The sequence below is a fragment of the Phascolarctos cinereus genome, unplaced genomic scaffold, assembly GCF_003287225.1.
Source record: "Phascolarctos cinereus isolate Bilbo 61053 unplaced genomic scaffold, phaCin_HiC Scaffold_2;HRSCAF=192, whole genome shotgun sequence".
NCBI lineage: Eukaryota > Metazoa > Chordata > Mammalia > Diprotodontia > Phascolarctidae > Phascolarctos > Phascolarctos cinereus.
In genome coordinates this window covers 24,729,775-24,753,157 of record NW_027555625.1, presented here as the reverse complement: position 1 = coordinate 24,753,157, position 23,383 = coordinate 24,729,775, and the positions used below count along the sequence as shown (strand labels likewise).

The window sequence follows — 23,383 nt, the reverse complement described above, 5'->3', positions numbered from 1 at the left end:
TCCTAGGTAGATTAAAAAAAATAATGATGATGATCAACAGACCTGTAGACCATGCTGCCCTGTCCTGCCCTGTCCCCCACCTCCCTAGAGGGAGATGAGAGGCCAAGGCATCCCAGCCCCCTTTGGGCAGGAAAGTGGGATGCTATCAGCTCGTCTGCTCTAGGCAGGCTGCAGCTGCTCCCGGAGGCGAGAAGCTGGTATGTTTGTCGCTCACTTTCATTTGCCATCTGTCCTCAAAGTCAGAACTGGCAGAGACAAGGTCCAGGAAGTGGCAAAGGGCATGGAGCAAGAGCCTCTCAAAGCTGCCATTTATCATGACTATGTAGACACATTGAGGGGTGATGGAGAAGAATTCCATGAGTTTTCCTTCCAGACCCTCCTGGGTCCCTGGGGATTCTCTCCTGCTTCAGGGTGGTGCTCAGGCGATGCTTTATCTGCCTGAAGCATTCCTGGTGTGTTAGATGGATCTTTTTGATTACTCCCTCTGGCACTACCCTAGTTCAGGCTCACATCTCCTCTTGAATCCATGTTGTAATAGCCTGCTCCATGGTCTTCTCGCCTTAAGGCTCTCCTTCTTTTATCCATACTTCACATGTCCCTAAAGCACAGGTCAGACTCAGTTGTCCTTCCCCTTTCAAACAGTTCCTGTACCTTTCTATTACTTCTAGGATCAAATACAAACTCTTTCACTTGGCATTTAAAACCTTCCACACCTGGCTGCAATTTGCCTTTCTAGGATGTTAATTTCATTTCTCCCTATATGCTCCATCACTGACGTCAAGCCCAAATAGAAATGAGACCACTAAATTCTAAGGCATATTGACTTAGAAAACCACATAGTAACACTATCTGTGTTCTACTGTATTTTTTATTTACTTTGTTAAATATTTCCCAATTACATTGTTCAGGCTGCACTGAGTGTGTTGACTTGTAGGCAGTATGTTTGACACCTCTGCTAAATTAACATTAGCTATTATTTATTATTTATACTTACTATATAATTGATAAGTATTATTGTCATTATTTTGTTATTAGCTACATTAGGCCACTGGCCTCTTCCCCAAACTTGTCCTTCCATCTCACATTGCTGGGTCTTTGCACAGGGTTTTCTTATGCCAGAAATGCAACAGCTTCCTCACCATTCACTCTCAGAATCCTCATTATCTTTCAAGGCTCAGCTCATGTATCACCTCCTCTATGAAGTCTTCCTTGGTTGCTCCATTGTTACTGCTCTCATCCTTCTTAAACCACCTTGAATTTATTTTTTTGTGTCCATGTTGTATTCCAAGTAGATTGTAAACTCCTCCAGGGTAGGGACTGTCACTTTTGTTGTGATATCCCCGGTGCTTAGCACTGTGTCTTACATATAGTACATGCTTAATAAAATTTTGTTAGTTTGGTAGTAATTGAATTTCTGGCACCACCTTTCTCCTTGTTCTGAAAATCTTCCTGATGAGACACCAAAAGGTTGGCCAAGCCTTCTGTGATCATCTATTGTTCCCTGTGGAGGAAGAGATAGCCGAATGACAAGGGCTGTTTGCTCCAGGGTAGAAGAAGAGGGAATAATGTGCCATGTCTGTAAACCAGTCCGTCAGTTAATATTGGGAGTCCAGGGGGAGCAGAGACTTAAATTCAGATGGTATCAGGAGTAGCGTTTAGTCCTGGGGACCACACTTAGGTACTGATGCTGACAAGCTGGAGAGCGTCCAGAAGAAGATGACCAGGATGGTGAAGGGCCACAATGGGGAGAGACCAAAGGAGCTCCTTTAGGAGGACTGAGACAAGGGGAAAGATGGAAGAATAGGAGGTTGTGATCATAGGCGGAGATTTAGAAATTCAAGATCTTGGAGGTGGTGAGGTTGAAGGAATAAACACTCCAGTGTTTATGGTGATATAGAATGATATTGGCGATCCTGGGAATTAGATAAACTGGGAACTCAATCATAAAAGTGTAGAGTGTAAAGAAAGCGTCTGGTCCAACCTTTATCTATCTATCTGTCTATCTATCTATCTATCTATCTATCTATCTATCTATCTATCTATCTATCATCTATATATCTATCATCTATATATCTGTCTGTCAGTCTATCATCTATCTGTCTATCATCTCTCTCTCTCTCTCATCTATCTGTCCATCCATGTCTATCTATCTAACACCTTTTTATCTGTCTATCTATCATATATCTGTCTATCTATATATCTATCTGTCTATCTATTTATCTATCTATCTATCTATCTATCTATCTATCATCTATCTGTCTGTCTATCTGTCTGTCTGTCTATCTTTAATCTATCTATCAAACAGAGGAGTGACCTGAGTTTCAGAGAGTTGGATTGACCTGCCCAAGGTCCAATAATGAATCAATGGCAGGATCCAAATTAGAACCCAAGTCTTTTGATCCAGTCTAAGGCTTTTCCCACTATGCCATGGAGCACTCAGCATTTAATTAATCCCACGGTTAGTGATTACATGTTTCAGAGGGCACTGGTCACAGAAACTGAGTTTCAGAGGTCACGTACAGGAGGTCTGTATTGTCTCTATACTTCAAGGCAGGAGTTGCCTAACCTAAAACACGATCTAGGGGCAGCTGGGTGGCTCAGTGGACAGATGCTGGGCCTGGAGTCAGGAAGACCTGAGTTCAAATCCGACCTCAAGCACTTACTAGTCGTGTGACCCTGGGCAAGTCACTTAACCCTGTTTGTCTCAGTTCCCTCCTCTGTCAAATGAGCTGGAGAAGGAAATGGCAAACCCCAGAAGACTCCAAATGGATGAAGAGTCGGACATGACTAAAGAACCAAACAACAAGAACATGATCTGTTGATTCTGGGGGAAGCGATGCTTTCATGCATTGTGTTCATGTTGCTGTTGGTTCCAGACAAAGGGCTCAACACACCATGGCACCCCCTAGCGGCCTCCTGGTAGATGGTAGATGCACAGGGTAGCACAGTAGCAAGATGGTAGTTGGCAGGCTGGGGCCAGGAGTCAGTGAGCTCTTCATAGTCAGCATCAAAGGGCCCATTTGGGAAGAGAAGCAGCAAGGCAGGATGGTCAAAGCAATTCAGGGGGACCTCATTAGCATAAACTGGACGAGTCTGTGAATAATTAGACAGACTGCTGCTGTCCCTAAAAAATTATTTTATTTTTAATTTATAAAATAAAATAAGCATTTCCGTAACAGTAGGATAATAAAAAGATGATTACACTTGAAATGGCAAATCTATTATGTATAACTTGCTATTCCTTCTAAGTATATAATAAATTTATGTACATTTTTTTCTTTTTTTTCTTCCCTCTCTCCATGGCTACCGTTAGACACAATATGTAAAATTGTTCTACATAAACTGCTATTTATCAGTTCTTCCTCTGGATGCAGATAACATCTTCCTTCAGATGTTCCTTGTAGTTGACTTGGGTATTTATAATAGTCAAAATGACTTAGTCACGCAAAGTTGTTCTTAAGACGATATTGCTACTACTGTATATGGCATTCTCTGGGTTCTGCTCATTTTGCTCTTCGTTATTTCATGCTGTGTCTATCCATGTTTTTCTAAGATCATCGAACTCATCATTTCTTACAGCACAGTAGTATTCCATCGCCATCACATACCACAACTTGTTCAGCTATTGTCCAGCTGGCCTCATCATCATAGCCCAGAATTGCTTCCACATTGCATTGTCTAAGCTTTGCCCATCACCTGAGCCGTTGGGCTCTTGGCTTCTGTCGGGCCATTCTCTAGCATTTCTTGTGTTAGGTTGGGCTATCGTTCATTATTCTGGGTTTCCTCAAACCAGGGCCCTGGGCCCTGGATGTGTTCAGGCCAAGACTCTAGGTCAGGACAACTCTTCAGGCCTGTGTCTAAGGTTCTTTGAGACTCAGGATGATGGACTGTGTGGGGAGAGAATGGCATGTGTTCTGAAATCAGACGGAAGGAATCGCTTGATGAGCAGTGCTTTATTTGGAGCCAGAGTTAGCTAGCTAAGGCATTGATTGTCTGCCACATGCCGGGAACTGTGCTGAGTGCTGGGGATAGGTGAGTCAAAGAGACAGTCTGTACTCTGAAGGAACTTACACTGTAATAGAGGAAGATGAAGCAGATGAGAAATGGGGGGAAGAAGGAGGATCCCCACTTGGAGGCAAGGGTTCCCACATCCTGATGCTGTTACCTACTGCCTGTGTGACCTTAGGCCAGTCGCTTCTCTTCTCTTGGGGCCTCTGTTTCCTCAGATGGCTTCTGTCTTACCCCTGTAGGATGTAGACTTGTACATGAATATGGCCATCACATACCCCTTCTCTGGACTCCCTGCCTTTTCCCTCATGCCTAGAGTGCTTTCCTCTTCTCTTCTGGCCCTGGCTACTCTGGCTTTCTTCAAGACTCAGCTCATGTATCACTTTCTGCAGGAAGCCTTTTCATTCCCTCTCCCCATCCCCAGTGCTTCCCTTTGAGATCACCTCTCTTCTACTTTGTGAGTAGCATACACACAATGTATGTAGTTGTTTGCATATTATCCCCTCCATCTGAGGGAAAATACGGTGTATTTTTGCCTTTTTAAAAAAAATCCCTAGCACTTAGCACAGTGCTTGGCTCATAGCTGGTTTTTCTTTTCAGTTGTGTCTGACTTTATGTGACCCCATTTGGGTTTTCTTGGCAGAGATACTGGAATGTTTTGCTATTTCCTTCTCCAGCTCACTTTACAGATGAGGAAACTGAGGCAAACATGGTTAAGTGACTTGCCCAGGGTCACACAGCTAGTCGGTGTCTGAGGCCAGATTTTTTTTTATTAATTTATTTTGATTTATCAACAATCACTCCTATAAGCTTTTGAGTTTTAAATTTTTCTCCACCTCCCTCCCCAATATAGAGAGCAATCTGATATAGGCTCTACATATACATTCCTATTAAACATATTTTCACATTAGTCATGTTGTAAGGAAGAATTAGAACCAATAGGAGGAACCACAAGAAAGAGGAAACAAAACAAAACAGAAGAAAAAAAAGAGCGAATAGTATGTTTCAATCATCATTCTAACTCCATAGTTCTTTCTCTGGATGTGGATAGCATTTTCCATCATGAGACTTTGGAGCTGTTTTAGATCCTTGCATTGCTGAGAAGGGCTAAGTCTATCAAAGTTAGTCAATGCACAACGTGTCTGTTACTGTGTACAACATTCTCCTGGTTCTGTTCGTTTCACTCAGCACCAGTCCATACGAGTCTTTCCAGGTTTTTCTGAAGTCTGCCTGCTCATCATTTCTTATAACACAATAGTATTTCATTACATTCATACACCACAACTTGTTCAGCCATTCCCCAATTGATGGGCATCCTCTCAATTTCCAATTCTTTGCCACCACAGAAAGAGCTGCTATAAATATTTTTGTACATGTGGGTCCTTTTCCAGTTTTTATGATCTCTTTGGGATACAGCCCTAGAAGTGGTATTGCTAGGACAAAGGGTATGCATATTTTTATAGCCCTTTGGGCGTTGAGGCCAGATTTGAACTCAGAAAGATGAGTCTTCCTGACTCCAGGCTTGGTGCTCTATCCCCTACACCACCTAGCTGCCCACATAGTAAATACTTAATATAGGAGTTCTTTACCTGGTGTCTATGAACTTTTTTTTTTGCCCATTTTTTTTTTTTTTGGTGAGGCAATTGGGGTCAAGTGACTATATATAATATAGATACATAGATCTATATATGTATATATACATAACTAGATCTCAGCATAATTGATTTTCTTTGTAATCCTATGCATTTTATTTTATGCATTTAAAAACATTATTCAGAGAAAGGGTCCGTAAGGCTTCACCTGATATCTCCGGAATTAAGAACCCCTGAACTCCTCTTAACTGACTGACTTGTCTCAATTGTGACATCTAGTGGTTAAAGATCGGTATACCACGCATGACTGGTGAAAGCCTGCAGCCTCAGGTTAAAGCCCCCTGGTGAATAACTCCCAAGCACAATCTTAGGGCCTCACCTCACAGTCAGGAGGCTAGGTGCAGCCTCTTCTCTGCCTGCCTCTGCTGGCCCAACTCCTTGTGACCCAAGGACAGCCAGCAAATACTGGCCAGCCTCCTGAGGCCAGCCCAGTGAGTGTGCTGAGGACACAGACTGGGGACCACAAGGTCTAGGAGGGGGGGAGGGGAAGGAGGGACACCAATATTGTCAGCTATTTCCCCCTGACTATACCAGGCAGTGTTCGGGCTGAAGGGTCTCCTGTCCTCACTGCGGACTTTTCTCTCAGCATCTGTGATGGGGGCAAGTTCTGCCTCTGTGGCTGGTGAGAACAGGAGGGTAATGAAAGTTTCTTGAGGGAGGGGATTGGATTATCTCCTATTTGTCTTTGTACCCTGGTGCCTAGCACAGTGCTTGGTATATAGTAGGAATTGTATAAGTACTTGTTTGATTGATTTAAGACAGGGCACAGGTGAATAATAACAATGAATGATGACAATGATGATGATGGGGATGATGATGATGATAATGGTGATGATGAAGGTAACAATGATGATGATAGCTAGCATTTATAGAGGCTTTAAGCACTTAACATATGTTATCTCATTTGATCCTAAGCCAATCCAAGACTGGGCAGGCAAGCATCTACAGAGGGTCTTTCTGATTCCAGGTCCCATGCTTATGTGTCCAGATTTCACTCAAGGTCAAGGCTCTTTGGTCTTTGCTCGAGCTTATTGTGAAGAAAGGATTTTGTAAACCTTAAAATAAATGTGACCTATTGTAGAGGTAGCAAGACCAAGTATCCCACAGGTGAGAGGTGGGATATAGCCCCACCTGTAATAGAGAAGATTGCCCTGTTGTTTGTCCTGAGTGGAGAGGACACCGATATCTATGTCCAATGGATGACAGGGACCTCACTAGTCCTAGAATTGTCCTGTGGAGTGTAGGCCGGTGCTCCCTGGACTGATGTGTCCTATGTTGGGTCTATGGGTAAATGAATCATGCCCTCTGCTTCTAGGTTCTTTGGTTTGTGGGAAAGTTGTGTTTGACTTCTCTGGCTTGCCATATTCTCTCATGATGTTCTCATTCTGCTTGTAAAGCTTTCTATTACTATTAGTATTTCCTTTCTTCCTCCCTTCCTTCCTTCCATCACTTAACGTATGTTCCACTGTATCCCTGCCCCCTAGGAAAGCCCTGGACTAATGAACGCTTTCCTTCCTTCCTTCCTTCCTTCCTTCCTTCCTTCCTTCCTTCCTTCCTTCCTTCCTTCCTTTCTTTCTTTCTCTTTCTTTCTTTCTTTCTTTCTTTCTTTCTTTCTTTCTTTCTTTCTTTCTTTCTTTCTTTCTTTCTCTTTCTTTCTTTCTTTCTTTCTTTCTTCTTTCTTTCTCTCTCTCTCTCTCTCTCTCTCTCTTTCTTTCTTTCTTTCTTTCTTTCTTTCTTTCTTTCTTTCTTTCTTCTCTCTCTCTCTCTCTCTTCTCTCTCTCTTTTTCTTTCTTTCTTTCTTTCTTTCTTTCTTTCTTTCTCCTCCTTCTGATGCTTCTTCTGCTTCTGGTTCTGCTTCATCTTCTCTTCCTCCTTTACTGCCTTTTCCTCCTCCTAAACAAGGGCTGTATTTCATCAAAGGCCTTTTCTATATCTATTAATATGATTGTGTAGTTTGGGGTGTTTCTTTTTACAATATTAATGATGTTAATTGTTTTTCAGGTTATTAGACCATTTTTATCCCTAGCATAAATCCAGCTTGGTCATAATGAATAATTTTAACTATATTGCTATAGTCTTTTTCACAGCATTTTATTTAAAAAATTGTATCCATGTTTATTAGTGACATTGTTCAATAGTGCTCTTTCTCTTCTTTATCCTCATCTAGTTTAGCTGTTAGGCAATATCTCTTTTAATGAATTGTTGTTTTGACAAGAGAAGTCAGCACCAAATGCCTGATGATGTGGGTCTCTGCACTTAGCTCATCTCTACTCAGTTGGCAGACACACAGAACAATCCTTGAAGACTTTCCAGACAAGTAGGACATGTCAGAGCTTGGCCTCTCTTGGTGCAGCCTTGGGACCCCAGGATCATTTATTTGCAGAGCCTGGTGAGCCACTGAAGGTAGACTCTAGTGGAAGAATGAGGATTATATTCATGATGATAATAGTAATATAGTAACAATAACTCATTTGCCTATTTACATGCAATATATAAATGTGGTCAGGCTGTTTGATCAAGCAGCTTAGAATGTGGTGCCAATGACATTATCCCTGTTGGGGTCAGTTTGTTCTTTTGATCTTAGAGCTGATCAAAAGCCAAACGTGTCCAGCCCTGGGTCTCAGTGGCCCCTCTGGAACAATCTCAGTTGTGCTCAACTGTGCTGTGGGGGGAGTGGCTACCCATCAGACTTGCTCTTGGGTCACATATCTGGGAAGGTAGACAGAATACAGAGAGCTCCCCTGAAGAGATCAAGGACACAGAGCTTGGAGAGTATGAGACCTGATGGAAGAGTGTCTGGATCCTGACTGATCCCGACCCCAGTGTAAGGATCAGGGGGTGGTGTCAATTGAATCATCTAATCCAGGGGTGGGGAACCTGTGGCCTTAAGGCCACATGTGACCTTCTAGGTCCTTGGATGGGGCCTTTTGACTGAGTCCAAGGTTTACAAAGCAAATCCTTTTATTAAGGATAGCATCTATTAAAAACCATCATCAAGCATTACATGCAATGGGGATGAACTAGACACATTTCCAATAAGATCAAGGGTGAAACAAACATGCCCATTATCACCACTGTTATTCAACATTGTGCTAGAAATGTTAGCTGTAGCAATTAGAGAAGAAAAAGAAATTGAAGGAATTAGAATAGGCAAAGAAGAAACAAAGCTATCATGCTTTGCAGATGATATAATGGTATATCTAGACAATCCTAGAGAATCAAGTAAAAAATTACTTGAAATAATAAGCAAATTTAGCAAAGTTGCAGGCTATAAAATAAATCCAAACAAATCATCGGCATTTCTATATATTACTAACAAAGCCCAGCTGCAAGAGATAGAAAAAGAAATTCCATTTCAAATTACTGTAGACACTATAAAATATTTGGGAGTCTACCTGCCAAAACAAAACCAGGAACTATATGAACACAATTACAAAACACTTTTCACACAAGTAAAGTCAGATCTAAATAATTGGAAAAATATGAGTTGCTCATGGGTAGGCCAAACTAATATAATAAAAATGACAACTCTACCTAAATTAATGTACTTATTCAGTGCCATACCAATCAAACTACCAAAAATTATTTTATAGAGCCTGCCCCTACCAAAAAAACCCTCAAAATTCATCTGGAAAAACAAAAAGTCCAGAATATCAAAGGAACTAATGAAAAGAAATACTAGGGAAGCTAGCCTAGCCATACCAGATCTTAAATTGTATTATAAAGCAGCAATCATCAAAACTACTTGGTATTGACTAAGAAATAGAGTGGTGGATCAGTGGAATAGGTTAGGTATGCAAGACAACAGTCAATGACCGTACTAATCTACTATTTGATAAATCCAAAGACTCCAGCTTCTGGGATGAGAAATCACTATTTAGCAAAAACTGCTAGGAAAACTGGAAAATAGTATGGCAGGAACTGGGCATAGACCAACATCTTACATCCTATACCAAGGTAAAGTCAAAATGGATACACAATTTAGATATAAAGACTGATACTATAAACAAACCAGAAGAGCAAGGAACAGTTTGCATTTCAGATCTATGGAGAAGAGAATTTATGACAAAACAAGAGATAGAGAATTTATGAAATGCAAAATGAATGATTTTAATTACACTAAATGGAAAAGGTTTTGCAAAAATAAAGCCAATGTACTCAAGATTAGGAGGGAAGCAGAAAACTGGGAAAGACTTTTTACAACCAATGTCTCTGATAAAGGCATCATATCTAGAATATATAGAGAACTGAATCAAATTTATAAGAATGCAAGTCATTCCCCAATTGCTAAATGATCAAAGGATATGAATAGGCAGTTTTCAGATGAAGAAATTGAAGCTATCTATAATCATATGTTCTAAATCACCATTGGTTAAAAAATGCAAATCAAAACGACTCTGAGGTACCACATCACACCTATCAGATTGGCTAACATGACAAAACAGGACAAAGATAAATGTTGGAGAAGATGTGGGAAAATTGGATCACTAATACATTTTTGGTGGAGTTGTGAAATGATCCAACCACTTTGGAGAGTAATTTGGGGTTATGCCCAAAAGGCTATAAAACCATGCATATACCCTTTGACTCAGAAATACTACTTCTAGGTCTGTATCCCAAAGGGATCATAAAAACAAGAAAAGGATCTGCATGTACAAAAATATTCGTAGCAGCTCTTTTTGTGGTGGCAAAGGACTGGAAATTGAGAGGACGCCCAGCAATTGGGAAATGGCTGAACAAGTTGTGGTATATGAAGGTGATGGAATACTATTGTGCTATAAGAAATTATGAGTAGGCAGAATTCAGAAAAACTTGGAAAGACTTGTATGGTCTGATTGCTGAGTGAAGTGAGCAGAACCAGGAGAACGTTGTACATAGTAACAGCCACATTATAGAATGACTGACTTTGATAGACTTGGCTCTTCACAGCAATGTAAGGATCTGAGACAACTACAAAAGATTCATGACGGAAATTGCTATCCACACCCAGAGAAAGAAATATGGAGACTGAATGTAGATGGAAGTATCCTGTTTGCTCTCCTTTTCCTTTGTTGTTTTGTGTTGTTGCTTCACTCTCGTGGCTCCTCCCATTAGTTCTAATTCTTCTTTACATCATGACTAATGGGAAAATATGCTTAACATGAATGTATATGTAGAGCCTATATTGGACTGTATGCCATCTCAGGGGGGTGGGGTGGGAAGAAATGAGAGAGGGCAAAAATTTAAAACTCAATATCTTTTGGAAGTGAATGTTGAAAATGAAAAATAAATAAATTAAAAAAGGGGATTTGTTCTGTGAAGTTTGGATTCAAAGGAGTGCACTTGAGGACCTACAGGGCCACATGTGGCCTTGAGGCTGCAGGTTCTCCACCCCTGATCTACTCACTTCATTACACCTACAGTCACTAACAAGACACTCTATTCCTGACACCTTTATGAGGAAAGAATATCTTTATCGAGTTACTCAACCCAAAGCATCCAAAAAATCCTCAATCAATTTGGAAGGAGAAAAATGCACAGTTAGATAAAATGAAATGGTGCCCCACAGAAATTGTACTGGGATTGGCTGAAGAGACTCATTCATGCCTAGGGTCTTGGATAAAATAGAAAGCCCCCTTAGAATCTGGGATTTAAGAGACAGGCTAGCCTACTGGTGGAAATAATTCTAGCAAAACACTTAGAGGAAATTGCTTGTTGGGGAGAGGGTGAAGGAGAGAGCCTCTTTACCTTTCCACCAGTGGATGACCTTGTGAACTGTGAAAGGTTAGTAAAATTTTGGACATCCCCTGGGTATCATAGCAGTGTCCCTACAATAGCAATGGCAAATGGTAGCACATGCATTGGGATGCAGTAGAGAACAAAGTCAATGCACAGAGTAAATAAGCTTTAGGACTCTCTAAGAAATACAGTTGAAAGCTGCACCATACTTAAGGGGAACTTCATGATGACTCCACTTCGGGGAGAAAGGACTTTCAGAAACCAGGAGCTATGAGCTACCCCTTTACCAAGTGTGCTCTCCAAGCTTGGGTCTACTTCCCCTTAGACTCTGTACTTCTGGGAGACTACGGCACTCAGTTTTCTTGGGGGATATTTTGTTGCAACTCTTCTTACTCTAACACCTTAAATTCTCATTTCTAAAAGCTAATCAGATTTGGTTGGTTAATTGATATAAATTGACAATCAATAGTGGGAACACATTAGTAGGGGCTTATGAACTATAGGGCTAGAATACAACTTAGAGTTATCCTAGAACCCCAAAAGGAAGGAGCAGTAGCCACCCTCTGGGGACCTTCCCTGCTACTAAGAGCCTAGTGAGATCCTGTCAGTGATTTTCTAAAAATCATTGTGAATAGAAGAATTATTGTAGGGATGGGAAGAGATGGGAAGATGTCTCAATTTTCAAAGAAGGGAAGATGGATTCTTCAATCAGTAGCCTAGAAACGTTGTTGTTGATTCTTGGGGGGAAGTAGTGATCACTAAGAACCAGCATGGGCTCATCAAAACCAGGTCATGACTGACTAGCCTGATTTCTTTTGTGTACAGGGTAACTAGGCTGGTAAAACAGGGAAATGCAACAGACATAGTATATTGGGGTTTTAGGAAACAATGTGACAAAGCCTCTCATGCTATTCTTGTGGGCGAGATGGAGAGACATGGGATGGATAAAGTCAGGTGAATTCAGACTTGGTTGAGTACCTGAGCTCAAAAAGCAGTGAGTGCTGGCTAGATGACAGTTTGTATGAAAAAAAATACCCTAGGATTTATGGGGGAAACAAACCCTGTGTGAGTCTACATTGCGATCTACAGTTTTTTGTCTGTTTTTAGGCTGTATTGAAAGGCACAGTGTCCCAAAGGAGGGAGCTGAGAGTTCCATTGTGCTTGTCAGTGAGTCAAAAAGCATTTATTAAGAGCTTACTCTTTGCTCTGCACCAAGCCAAGTGCTGGGGATGCAAAGAAAGGCAAAGTCAGTCTCTGGCCTGCAGGAGATCAAATCCTAATGGGGAGAAACCATGTAAATCACTGGGTACATTCAGGATGGACGCAGAGTAGATGTCATGTAATCTCAGAGGAGTCCTAGTAGCTGCAGGCAAAGCCACTGGACAAAAGGCCACTTGCAGCAGGTGGGGTGGAGCTGAGTCTTGAGGGAAGCTAAGAGGTGTAGTGGTGTAGGGAAAGCATTCAAGCTGTGGAGGATGGCCAGTGCAAAGACACAGAGGGAAGATGGAGTGTTGTGTAGGGGTGATAGCCAGCAGCAGCCAGATCATCAAGGGTGTGGAGGAGAAAGAAGTGTAAGAAGACTGGAAAGGGAGAAAGAGTCCAGGTAGTGAAGAGCTCTCAGTGCCAAACAGGATTGGATATTTGACTTTGGAGGTAATAGAATTTATTGAATAGGGGGCGGGTGCGCATGGGTATGGGGCAGCTAGGTGGCACAGTGGACAGAGTACTAGGCCTGGAATAAGGAAGGCTCATCCTCCTGAGTTCAAATCTGGCCTCAGACACTTACTAGTTATGTGACCCTGGGCAAGTCACTTCACCCTGTTTGCCTCAGTTTCCTCATCTGTAAAATGAGCTGTAGAAGGAAATGGCAAACCACTCCAGTATCTTTGCCAAGAAAACCCCAAGCGGGGTCACAAAGAGACAGACACATCTGAAATGACTGAATAACGACAGTGTGAATAGAGAGGGAAGGGGACATATACAAATAGACATATACATACATACAGACACACACACACACATACACACATACAAAGATGATGTGAAGGCAGGAATACAGAATTTAGCAATGAATTGGGTACATGTTGTACGAGTCAGCAGTCCAGCATGACACCAAAGTTGTGAGTCTGGGTTTTTGGTAGGAAACCTTTGCAGTGAGGGCAAGTTCTGAGAAGTGAAAGGTTTATTTTGGGGGAAAGATAATAAGCTCAGTCTTGGCCATGTTGAGTTTGGGATGTACAGAAGGTAGCTGGTGATGTGGAACTTCCACTCTGGAGAGAGAGTAGTATTAGATATAGAGATCTGGAATCACCTGTGTAGAGATAACAGTGAAACCCATGGGAGCTGATGAGATCCCAAAGTGAGGCGGCATCTGTCAAAAAGAGAAGAGGGCCTGGAATAGAGCCTTGGTGGACATCCCCGATCAGCAGGTATCATACGAATAACAATAATGGTGATGAGGATGATGGTAATAGCTAACATTGACACAGTGTTTACAGTGTGCCAGGCACTGTGTTAAGTGCTTTACTGGCACTACGTCATTTGATTCTCACAAGAACCCTGGGAGATAAATGCTATTATTAATCCCCATTTTACAGATGAGGAAACTGAGGCAAAGAGGGGTTCAGTTACTTGTCCAGAGTCACATAGCTAGTGAGTGTCTGAGGGTGGATTTGACTTCAAGTATTCCTGAATAAAGAACCATCCAGGTCAGGCCATCAGTGGAGAACTGTGACTGGTTCTCAGTGTTCAGGTCATTGGGATCAGGATGCTTTTTTTTTTTTTTTGGTGAGGCAATTGGGTTAAGTGACTTGCCCAAGTCACTAAGTGTTATGTGTCTGAGGCCAGATTTGAACTCAGGTCCTCCTGGCTTCAGGGCTGGTGCTCTATCCACTGCACCATCTAGCTGCCCCCAGGAGCAGGATGATGAATGGACAGATTTTACTAGGTGATCTCTGAAGTTGTTTCCAGGTCTGAGATTCTGTTTGTAAAGAGCTTTCTTCATGACAGCCTTGCGTCTTGGCAGGAACTGCACCATCCTGGCCACTGTCACCATCATCATGTGATCCCTGCCATCACTGACAGCATCACCATCACCATCAGTCTTGTCACCATCACTGTTACCGCCATCATTGTTATTGCCGCCATCTTGCTCATCATCATAATTCTCACCATGACCACTGTCACCACCACCATCACCATCCCACACATTTACACAGTGCTGTAAGGTATGAAAAGCACTTTCCATATATGACGGCCCCACATATTCACCTGTCTTCCTCTTCTTCCATGTGATGAAAGCAGCCGCACAGCTCAGCAACATGGTGACAACTGCCAGGATGCTCAGGGTCATGTACCAAGGCCCTACCTTAGCAGGCTTTACAGGCACTGGGAGAAATGAAGGGCATCAGACAAATGGGGGTGGAAATCTTGACTGAAAGCACAACCAGAGGTAATAGAATCATAGATTTAGAACTGGAACCCTGCCCTGTGGGCCCCCCCCCCGGGTAGGGGTTAGAGAGGCTAACTCCAAGGTACGGTCTTCTGGGGATGGGACAGGCCAGTTTGGGTGGGACACTCACCATGGTACATAGCTGGAGTCTCTAGCTCACTGTGCTCCACCACGCAGGTGTAACCTGGCTCCATGTCCCTTGACTGGAGCTTCAGGGTGATTTGGAGGTAGAAGGTGACATCAATGTTGGGCAAGATGCCGCTGGAGCTCTCCTGCCCCCACACCACCAGCTGCTTATCCTTCTCCCAGTGCAGCAGGATAGAGCTGGGGTAGAAGCCTGTGGCTGTGCAGGAGAGGGTGACATTGCCATCTGGGGCATGATGCCAGGACACGGTCACCTCTGGGGGCACTGTGGGCAGTACAGAATGCATCACATCCAACAGTATCTGGACATGTACCCTTTCCTTCATTTCAATCCTCTTTTCCCACGCTGGCCTCCTTATTGTCCTAATTCCTTACACATTGACTGAGACCCAGTAAAGCCATGCGTTCAAACCTTTCATCTCTTCCTATCTTGCTTACTGATTTGCCAGGTGCTCTGCATAAAAATGGCCCTAAGAAAAGACAGTTGTTAGTATTCCCCTTAGAAGAATCAATATCCTCTAGGGCAGGGACTGTTTTTAACTAGCTTTCATATCTCCATTTTCTTGTTCAGTGCCTTGTACCTAGTAGGTGCTTAATTATTGCTTGTTGGATTATATTGATGATAGCGGTGCCATCAGAAGAGATCTAAATCAATTATGAGCAACCATCAGGGTCCCATTTGTTGTAACAAGGTAAGGTAAGTTGTAACAAAGACTATTTAAAGTGATAATACTTGAGAAGACCCATGGTTTCATCACTGTGGGTCCTTCCTATGCCACGAGTATCATGACATCTACAATACTAACTAGACAGGCTCTCCTGAGGTTCATTTGAAAACAAACCAAGGTATCTTTCTAGTACTGGGCATCTCTGCCTTTAGCTAGGCTGCTTGACAGAGACAGAGCTCATCCTCGGAGGCAGTGGAGTGGATAGATTTCTGTGCCTCAAGTCAAGAAGACTCCAGTTCAAATGTGACCTCAGACACACTAGCTGTGTAGCCCTCGTGACTACTTAACCTCTGTTTACCTCAGTTTCCTCTTCTGTAAAATGAGGATAATAATAGCATCCACCTTCTGGGGTTGTTGTGAGGATCAAAGGAGACAATATTTGTAAAAAAAAAATCACAGCATCACAGTCTGTGGCACATAGTAGGTGCTGTATAAATGCTCATTTCTTTCCTTTCCCCCTTCCTCAGGCTGATGATGCTGGATACTTTCCCAGTTCATGCCACAGTGGGGTGCTAAACTTATACCTTTTTTCTTTTAACCCTGGTTAGGCATCTGAATAGAATTCACAGCACATGCTTCCCCCTCCTCCAAAGAAATAACAATTCTACCCATTTCTACGGTGCTGGCTTTTGCCCTATGAATTTGAGGTCCCCTGGCATTCTAATCTAGAGCTCTAGGCTCCTGCTTTAGGGCTTCAGCTTCTACACAAGTGCCATTGATTGATCTGGATCTCCTGGGAGGAGAGGGGCCTCACCATTATCTCGGATGTTTGAATACTGTAGGACTTTTCTCATTGGCTGGACACAATAGTCTTCCAGGTAGCGTTTCACCTTCTTGGAACAGTAGATCTCTTCTGCAAGAAGAACGGCGGGTTCAGCCTCGGGCTTCTTGGCCACCCAGTGGCTTATCTGCTCATCCATCTGGCAGAAATCCTCCCCATCCACAGCACACCAGATGCGGCTGCTCACGTGGATGTCTCGCTCCAGGTGACAGTTATGCCAAATCTGGACCGTGTGGTTCTCTGGGAGAGCAAAGGGTTCCTTTCAGGACAAAGCCAGTGTGAGTGGTAGAATGAAAGCCCCTAGTGGGTGGGAATTTTTTGTCTTTATCTCCAGCACCTGGCACATACAGGTGCTTAATACATGTTGATTGAATTGGATTGGGAGGAGGGGAACCCGAAGGAGGGTCCCTGTCTTGTGGGCCTCATAAGGAAAGAGATCGCCTTTGTAAAGGTTGGTAGTGACCTGCGTCAGGTTAAACATTTCTGATTTTTGAGGTGATGGGAACATTGCCATCCTGTCTTCTCCAGCATCTTCCCCTCTATTGCTCCTATTCTTTCCCTGGTCTTTAGTCTCTTTTCATCTACTTCTTTTATCTTCTTATTTATTTCTCTGCTGTGTGTCCCTGCCTCCTCATCTTTAAAACAAACGTTTTCTCTATCTACCCAATCACTGCTGACTATTGTCTCATCTCTACTCCCCTTCATCCATTAACTTGACAAAATCACCTGTAGCAGGCGTAGTTACTTCCTCTCTTCTCTCTCTTTTCTAAACCTCTGCTCTCTGGCTTTCATCATTCAACTGAAATGGCTCTCTCCAGTCTTAATGGCCAAATCTAATGGCCTTTCCCAATCCACTTCCTTCTTGACGTCTTGGTGACTTTGACACTGTCAGATCACTCTCTTCTCCTGCATACTGCTTCCTCTCTAGGTGTTGGTGACACTTCTTCCTCTAGCTCTCCTCCCACCTGTCTGGTGGCTCCATGCTTTATCTTCCTCCAAGTCTCACCCACTGACTGTGGCCCTCTTTTCTTCTCCCTTCACCTATTTAACAGGGTGATTTCACCAACTCCCGTAGGTTCTATTATCATCTCTAGCTAGATGAGGCTCAGATCTCGATATCCAGCCCTAGTCTATCTGCTGACCTCCAGTCTCACATCTCTAACTGCCTGTTGGACATCTTAAACTGGATGTCCCATTGACATTTTAAATTCAACACATCCAAAACAGAGCTCATTATATTTCCCTCCAAACTCTTCCTTCTTCCTAACTTCCCCATTCTTTTTTTTTTTTTTGGTGAGGCAATCAGGGTTAAGTGACTTGTCCAGGGTCACACAGCTAGTAAATGTTGTGTCTGAGGTAGGACTTGAACTCACGTCTTCCTGACTCCAGGGCCAATGCTCTCTCATGCTTTCCCAGATTTCTTACACACTGTTATTCCCTCCGTGTACTCTACGACCAGAAACACTGGTCTCCTTGCAAGCTGTCCCCCATGCTGTCATGTTCTCTCACCTCACCTCAGTCTCCCAGCTTTCCTGGCTTCCTTCGAGACAGCTCAAATCTCAGCCTTTCCCAGTACCTCTCCATTTCCTCCCCCTTTTCTTCTCAGATTACCTACTGTTTTCTCTCTACACATCGTGTAGCTACCTAATTGTCTGTATATTGTCTCCCCTATTAGAATGTAAGACCATTGAGAACGAGAAATGTTGTTTTTTGCCTTTCTGTACCCCCAGCACTTAGCACAGTGCCTGCCACATAGTCAGCACTCATTAAATGCCTATTGATCGACTGCCTGTTTATATTATATTTATTCCCATGTGTTCCTTGTTTGGAGAGGAGAGCTCTCATTCATTCAGTGGACAAACCTTTTCAAACTAGCCATTACGCAAGCGTAGAAAGCAGATTCCCTCCTGGGGCCCATGACGCTGCTAAATCATTCAGGAGAGGGAAAATTGTAAATCATCTGGGGAACCATAATCAGGTGGGATAGCTAAGGAGTTAGGGAGCATTCAATCAGAGGCTGGTTATTTTTCAATGTGTGTTTCTTCTTTTCTCTTTTAAATATACCAGAGGAAAAATGCACTCGTTACATGGAATATAAAGCCACATGGGATAAAAAGGGAAACCAGGCATCAAGATTCAGTAACCATAACAGGAAATGGAGGGAGTGCTATTTAGGGATAAAGGTCAGCAGGTTTCTGAGACTAGGAACAAGAAGATATTGATGATTTGAAGACTCAGGGCTTTGAATAGGAAAAGTAGCAGAAGCCCAGGTGCCGAAGGCAAAGAACTCTGGACTTGTTCTAAGAGGTAGAACTGGTACATGGGGAAACTTACGTTGTTTAGTGAGGATTAAGACTTAGGACAGAAGCCTTCACTGTCCTTTCCCTGAATCAGGGCATAGCAGGCATTGGACCCCTGGACACTTACTTTAATGGTGTGGCTTCATGTATTTGGGCCCTTAAAGCCCCAGGGAGAAGGGAGAAGTTTGGAGGGAAGGGAAAAAAAAGGATGAGAGCAGTGGGGAGTGGGGCAGACTTACTTTTGCCCAAGGTATCATTCTGTACCCAGTTCTGGAGAGCCCAAAGATAGTCAATCTCATTGTGCATCAATTTGTACTGCTGATCTTCTATGAAGTCAGCCCCCAGGACATGGGAGACCCAGGCCTCCTTGATCACAAGCTGCTGGTGCTTTTTGTCATAGAAGGCGATCTCTACATCATCCAAGAAGCTGACCATGGTGAAGCTCAAGAGAGTCTTGGATGTACCCACTGCAGTAAAGAGGATCTCATGGCTGTGATGGGCTGAATGACAGAAAAGAAAGCGAAGAGAATGACAGTCAGATGTCATGGCTCCTACTGTTAGGAGGCTAATGGGGGTTGGACAGGTTGGGCAGGTTTCCCGGGGCCAGTCCAGAAGGGGGCATGGTGCCTCTCATTCTTTCCAATTTCTGCCTCCCACGTAACGGGCACACAGTAGGGCTCATATGGTCTACTTGTCAATCAATTGAGTCAGAGGTTGTTCCTTGATGATGTAACCACCTTGTCTACCAGGACCTTGTGGTTTGGTGCCAAAGCACTTAAAATGAGCACTCGAGATGACTTTGTGGGGATTAGGGGTGTGAGGATCATGGCGGAAGCAGCTAAAAGAGCAGGGGTAAATGACTGTTGTCCCAGAGAATGCAGCAGTGTTTCTGTCTGGGCCAGGGATCAGTGCAGCCAGGGCTTAGACACTCACTGTAAGCGTCAGTAAGGAGGTGCAGCTGGTTTATTTAGGCAGGGAAGATGACAGAGCCACAGCTGTTGCAGAAAGGACTGACCCCTTACAATTGTGCAGACACAGAAGGTTATGTAGTTCAAGTGTAGAAAAGGTTGGAGTCACCGTGTGCAGAAAGGCAGCCTGGCTGGGGTGGGGTGCCCGGGGCTGGCATTTTTTCCTGTTGGGATTGTTTTCCTCAGGAAATGAGATCTTGGGGACCAATTGTGTGTGGCACAATTACACTAACTTCCTAACTGGAGTCCCTGCCTCGATTTTCTCCCCACTCCATTTTATCTTCCACCCAGCTGACAAAGTGATTTACCTAAAGTACAGGTGTAAGCATGTCTTTTCCCTGCTCAACAGATTATAGTGGCTGCCTGTTATTGCCAGGATCGACAGTGGGCCAGAAGGTAGAATTGACTGATCAATTGAGGAAGCCGGTAAAAGTTGGCGTGAAGAGAAGCCTTTCTGTCTGCTTCTGCTTCTCTGTCTTTCTCTGTTTCTGTCTGTCTTCATCTCTCTGTTTCTGTTTGTCTCTCCCTACCTCTTTGCCAAAGCCAGAACATTTGAAACATATTAGACAGGTATTTCTGATAATTTCATCTTCCCGTAGAAGGAACAGATGGTATGTATTTCTATTCTGAACCTGAGTCTGAGCAGTAAATCGGAACTGACGGCTTAGATGGGAACCTGGAAAGAAGGAGGCAGCGGCGCCCTTAAGCTTGTGCTAGATAAGAAGGGGAAATATGGACTTGATTTGACATGGACCCTAGACTGCAGAGAGCAGTTACAAAAATTCAGCCAAAGGATAGAGAGAGAAAATTCCACAGTTCAATATTCCACGGGAGAAGTTGTCTCAAGAGGAATGAGACACCCTTAAGAATGAAATTATGACAAAAATATCCAACTTATTTCAATGAGGAAGGACAGGGGAAACTTTTCTGTGGTTTCACGATGCGACATTGAGATTTAGGGAAGGAGGCCAGAAGGAGCCATCCTGGGAGCTGAGACAATCAAGCCACCCAATAACTAAACAGCGGTGCATTTCAGACACGAAACTTAGAATTTATGGACTCAGTAGTTCTCGAACTTTCAGGTCTCAGGACTCCTTTACACTCTTAAAATTATTGTAGAACCTTCAAAGAGTTTTGGTTCACATGGGCTACATCTGTTGATATTTACCACATTAGACAATATTTGCCATATTAGAACAGACCATGTAAGATATTAGAAATGAAAACATCTTAATGTTATCATTAAAATACTTTTGACTTCAAGAAGGCCCTGAGAGTAGCTCAGGGACTCCTAGGGGTCCCTGGACCATATCTGGAGATTGTTGCACTAAATCATTGGTTTCTCTGACTTTATTCTTTCAGCTTTAGTAAAACCTAATAGCATTATTGGGAGTCACATGAAATAACATATGCGAATCACTTTGTAAGGCTTAAAACACTACATTCTCGTTATCACCACCATCACCACCACCATCATCATTATCCCTAATTTCCTTCAAGGCTCAGCTAGTGTCACCTTCTACATGAAGTCTTTCTTAGATCTTCCAGCTGCTAGGGCACCCCCCTCTCAAATTCCTGGTATCTCTTTTGTGAATATCTATCTGTGATATATTATCTCTCCCAGTTAGATCATAAGCTTTTTGAAGTCAGGCAGGGACCATTTTGCTTTTCTTTTTGTGTCTCAACATTCAGCACAGTGCCTGTCACATAGTAGGTCCTTCATCAATGTTTTTTGAATATTTTATTGAGATCCTTTCCAATTCAGGACTTTTGATTCTATAATTCTATGATCAAAGAGGTAAAGAGACCAGCCACACCAGAACAGGCTTGGTGAGTGACCAGGGCACTCCCACACAGCATGTGGGGGCAGGACGAAGGCTCTACCTCCCAGCCCCAGGGTCCATCAATAGAGCTGCTGCTGGTGAAGAAGGGCAGAAATAGTAAGGAGAGGGTCAAGGATAGCTGTGGAGGGTAACCCCCTTCTTCCTTGGGAGTTTTCCCTCCCAGAGACACTGACAACCCTGGTCCCCAGGTAGGAGCACGCTCTAGTCAGCGTTGCCCAAAGCCTCAGTGGGTTTCATGCTGGGTAGGCTCTGTACCCCACACAGAAGAGCCTATGTACAAGAAGAATAACTCAGGGATGACCCTGCTAACAAGGCAAGTCAGGAGCTGCTGCTGTTTCCCAAAACAGACTTGCTCCTTTCCTCTTGTGCCAAGATTGGAGATGCTCCCTTGCCAGCCACCTTCATACCCCAGAAACTAATGGACAAATATCCCTTTCACTTCCCCAATAGCCTCAGATCTAGCCTTGTAATCAGACCCCCAACTCACCTGCCTCAGTTTCCCTCATAGCAAATACTCCTATAATGTACAACCAGAATGAGAACGATTTTCTCCTTGACTTCCGACTCTTCATCTTGTGATTGCTTGGCTTCCTCAGCAGCATCTCATTTGGGTAGAAGTCTGGCCCCCAAACCCTGTGCTCTCTGTGGCATTCAAAGAAGCAATGTCTCCCTGTGCGTCACCACCACCCTGGCGGGGTTGGCTCTGCCAAGTCCTTTTCTCCATAGGTCCCAGACAGGCGTCTGTCTCCAGGCAGAAGTGACCCTGCCTGGCAGGCACAAGAACAGAAGTGAAATTTAATCTGTGGTAAAGTCAGGAATCCCCACAGCATGATGGTCGTCAGGCTTGGGCAGGAAGGCCAATAATGCCATGGACATAGCTGGCATTCTTCGAGTTGTTTGAATTAAGCTGGATTCAGACAGTGAGCAATGACTGGTGAGGTAGACAGAGCTCTAGCTTCGGAGAGCTCCTGGGCTAACGGAGGAAACATAGCCTCTCCCCTTAGGGAATCTGGAGGCTGACTGGACAGGCAATCTATCCTTTCTGGTGGGAGATATGGTCTTACTGTAGGAAACGTGGAGTCTGAAATTGTGGCTCTGTACTGGTCCCCGCCACAATCTCCCTCAATTCACAAGGACGTCAGTAACTGCTAGGGGACCTCAAAATGCATTTTGATGCTTCCTCAAGCAGCGAGGTAGGGCAGTGGGTGGAGTGTCAGGCCTGAAGTCAGGAAGAGCCACCTTCATGAGTTCGAATCTGGCCTCAGACATTTACTAGCTGTGTGACCCTGGGCAAGTCACTTAACCCTGTTTGCCTCAGTTTCCTCATCTGTAAAATGAGCTGAAGAAGGACATGACAAATCATTCCAGTAACTTTGCCAAGAAAACCCCAAATGGGATCACAAAGAGTTGGACAACAACAATAACAAACTCCTTAAACTCCCATTTCCCTTGTCCCCTTATGTAGTCCTTATGTAGGTCCCATGGCCTTTATTCTACCCCCAATACACACAGGGACAGTCACACCTTGTATGTCACCATTGTCCACAATCATTCCGTGTCCTGGGGGCAGCTAGGTGGTGCAGTGGATAGAGCACCGGCCCTGGATTCAGGAGGACCTGAGTTCAAATCTGGCCTCAGACACATAAAACTTACTAGCTGTGTGACCCTGGGCAAGTCACTTAACCCCTTTGCCTAACCAAAAAAAACCCCCCAAAACAAAAAAATACCCCCCAAAATCATTCTCTGTCCTGAATAAAATATGTGGGCATTCTGCTATCTGACTATACCT

General features: G+C 43.6%; 1 protein-coding gene across 2 annotated transcripts; it reads right to left on the bottom strand.

Moving 5' to 3' along the window:
* Positions 1 to 7,730: 7,730 nt before the first annotated feature.
* LOC110218436 (zinc-alpha-2-glycoprotein-like) lies at positions 7,731 to 22,284 on the bottom strand. Of its 2 annotated transcripts, none has more exons than XM_021001157.2 (6): positions 22,082 to 22,284; positions 19,022 to 19,282; positions 16,456 to 16,722; positions 14,960 to 15,238; positions 14,649 to 14,765; positions 7,731 to 8,070 (listed from the first exon to the last, which is right to left on the bottom strand). In XM_021001157.2, exons 1-6 carry the CDS (start codon positions 22,194 to 22,196, stop codon positions 8,030 to 8,032), a joined length of 1,080 nt encoding a protein of 359 aa, XP_020856816.1. In that variant the 5' UTR covers positions 22,197 to 22,284; the 3' UTR covers positions 7,731 to 8,029. The 2 variants fall into 2 exon arrangements, with proteins under 2 accessions (XP_020856816.1, XP_020856817.1); XM_021001158.2 differs by having other exon boundaries at positions 16,456 to 16,554.
* Positions 22,285 to 23,383: the final 1,099 nt, after the last annotated feature.

Bases quoted from the DNA above. Each gene is read 5' to 3' on its own strand.
- LOC110218436 (XM_021001157.2), bottom strand. From the start codon at position 22,196: ATGCTGCTGAGGAAGCCAAGCAATCACAAGATGAAGAGTCGGAAGTCA. The intron at 16,723-19,021 runs GTAAGTCTGCCC...TTGCTCTCCCAG, and splicing joins GAATGATACCTTGGGCAAAA to AGAACCACACGGTCCAGATT. The intron at 14,766-14,959 runs GTGAGTGTCCCA...CATTTCTCCCAG, and splicing joins GACTCCAGCTATGTACCATG to TGCCTGTAAAGCCTGCTAAG.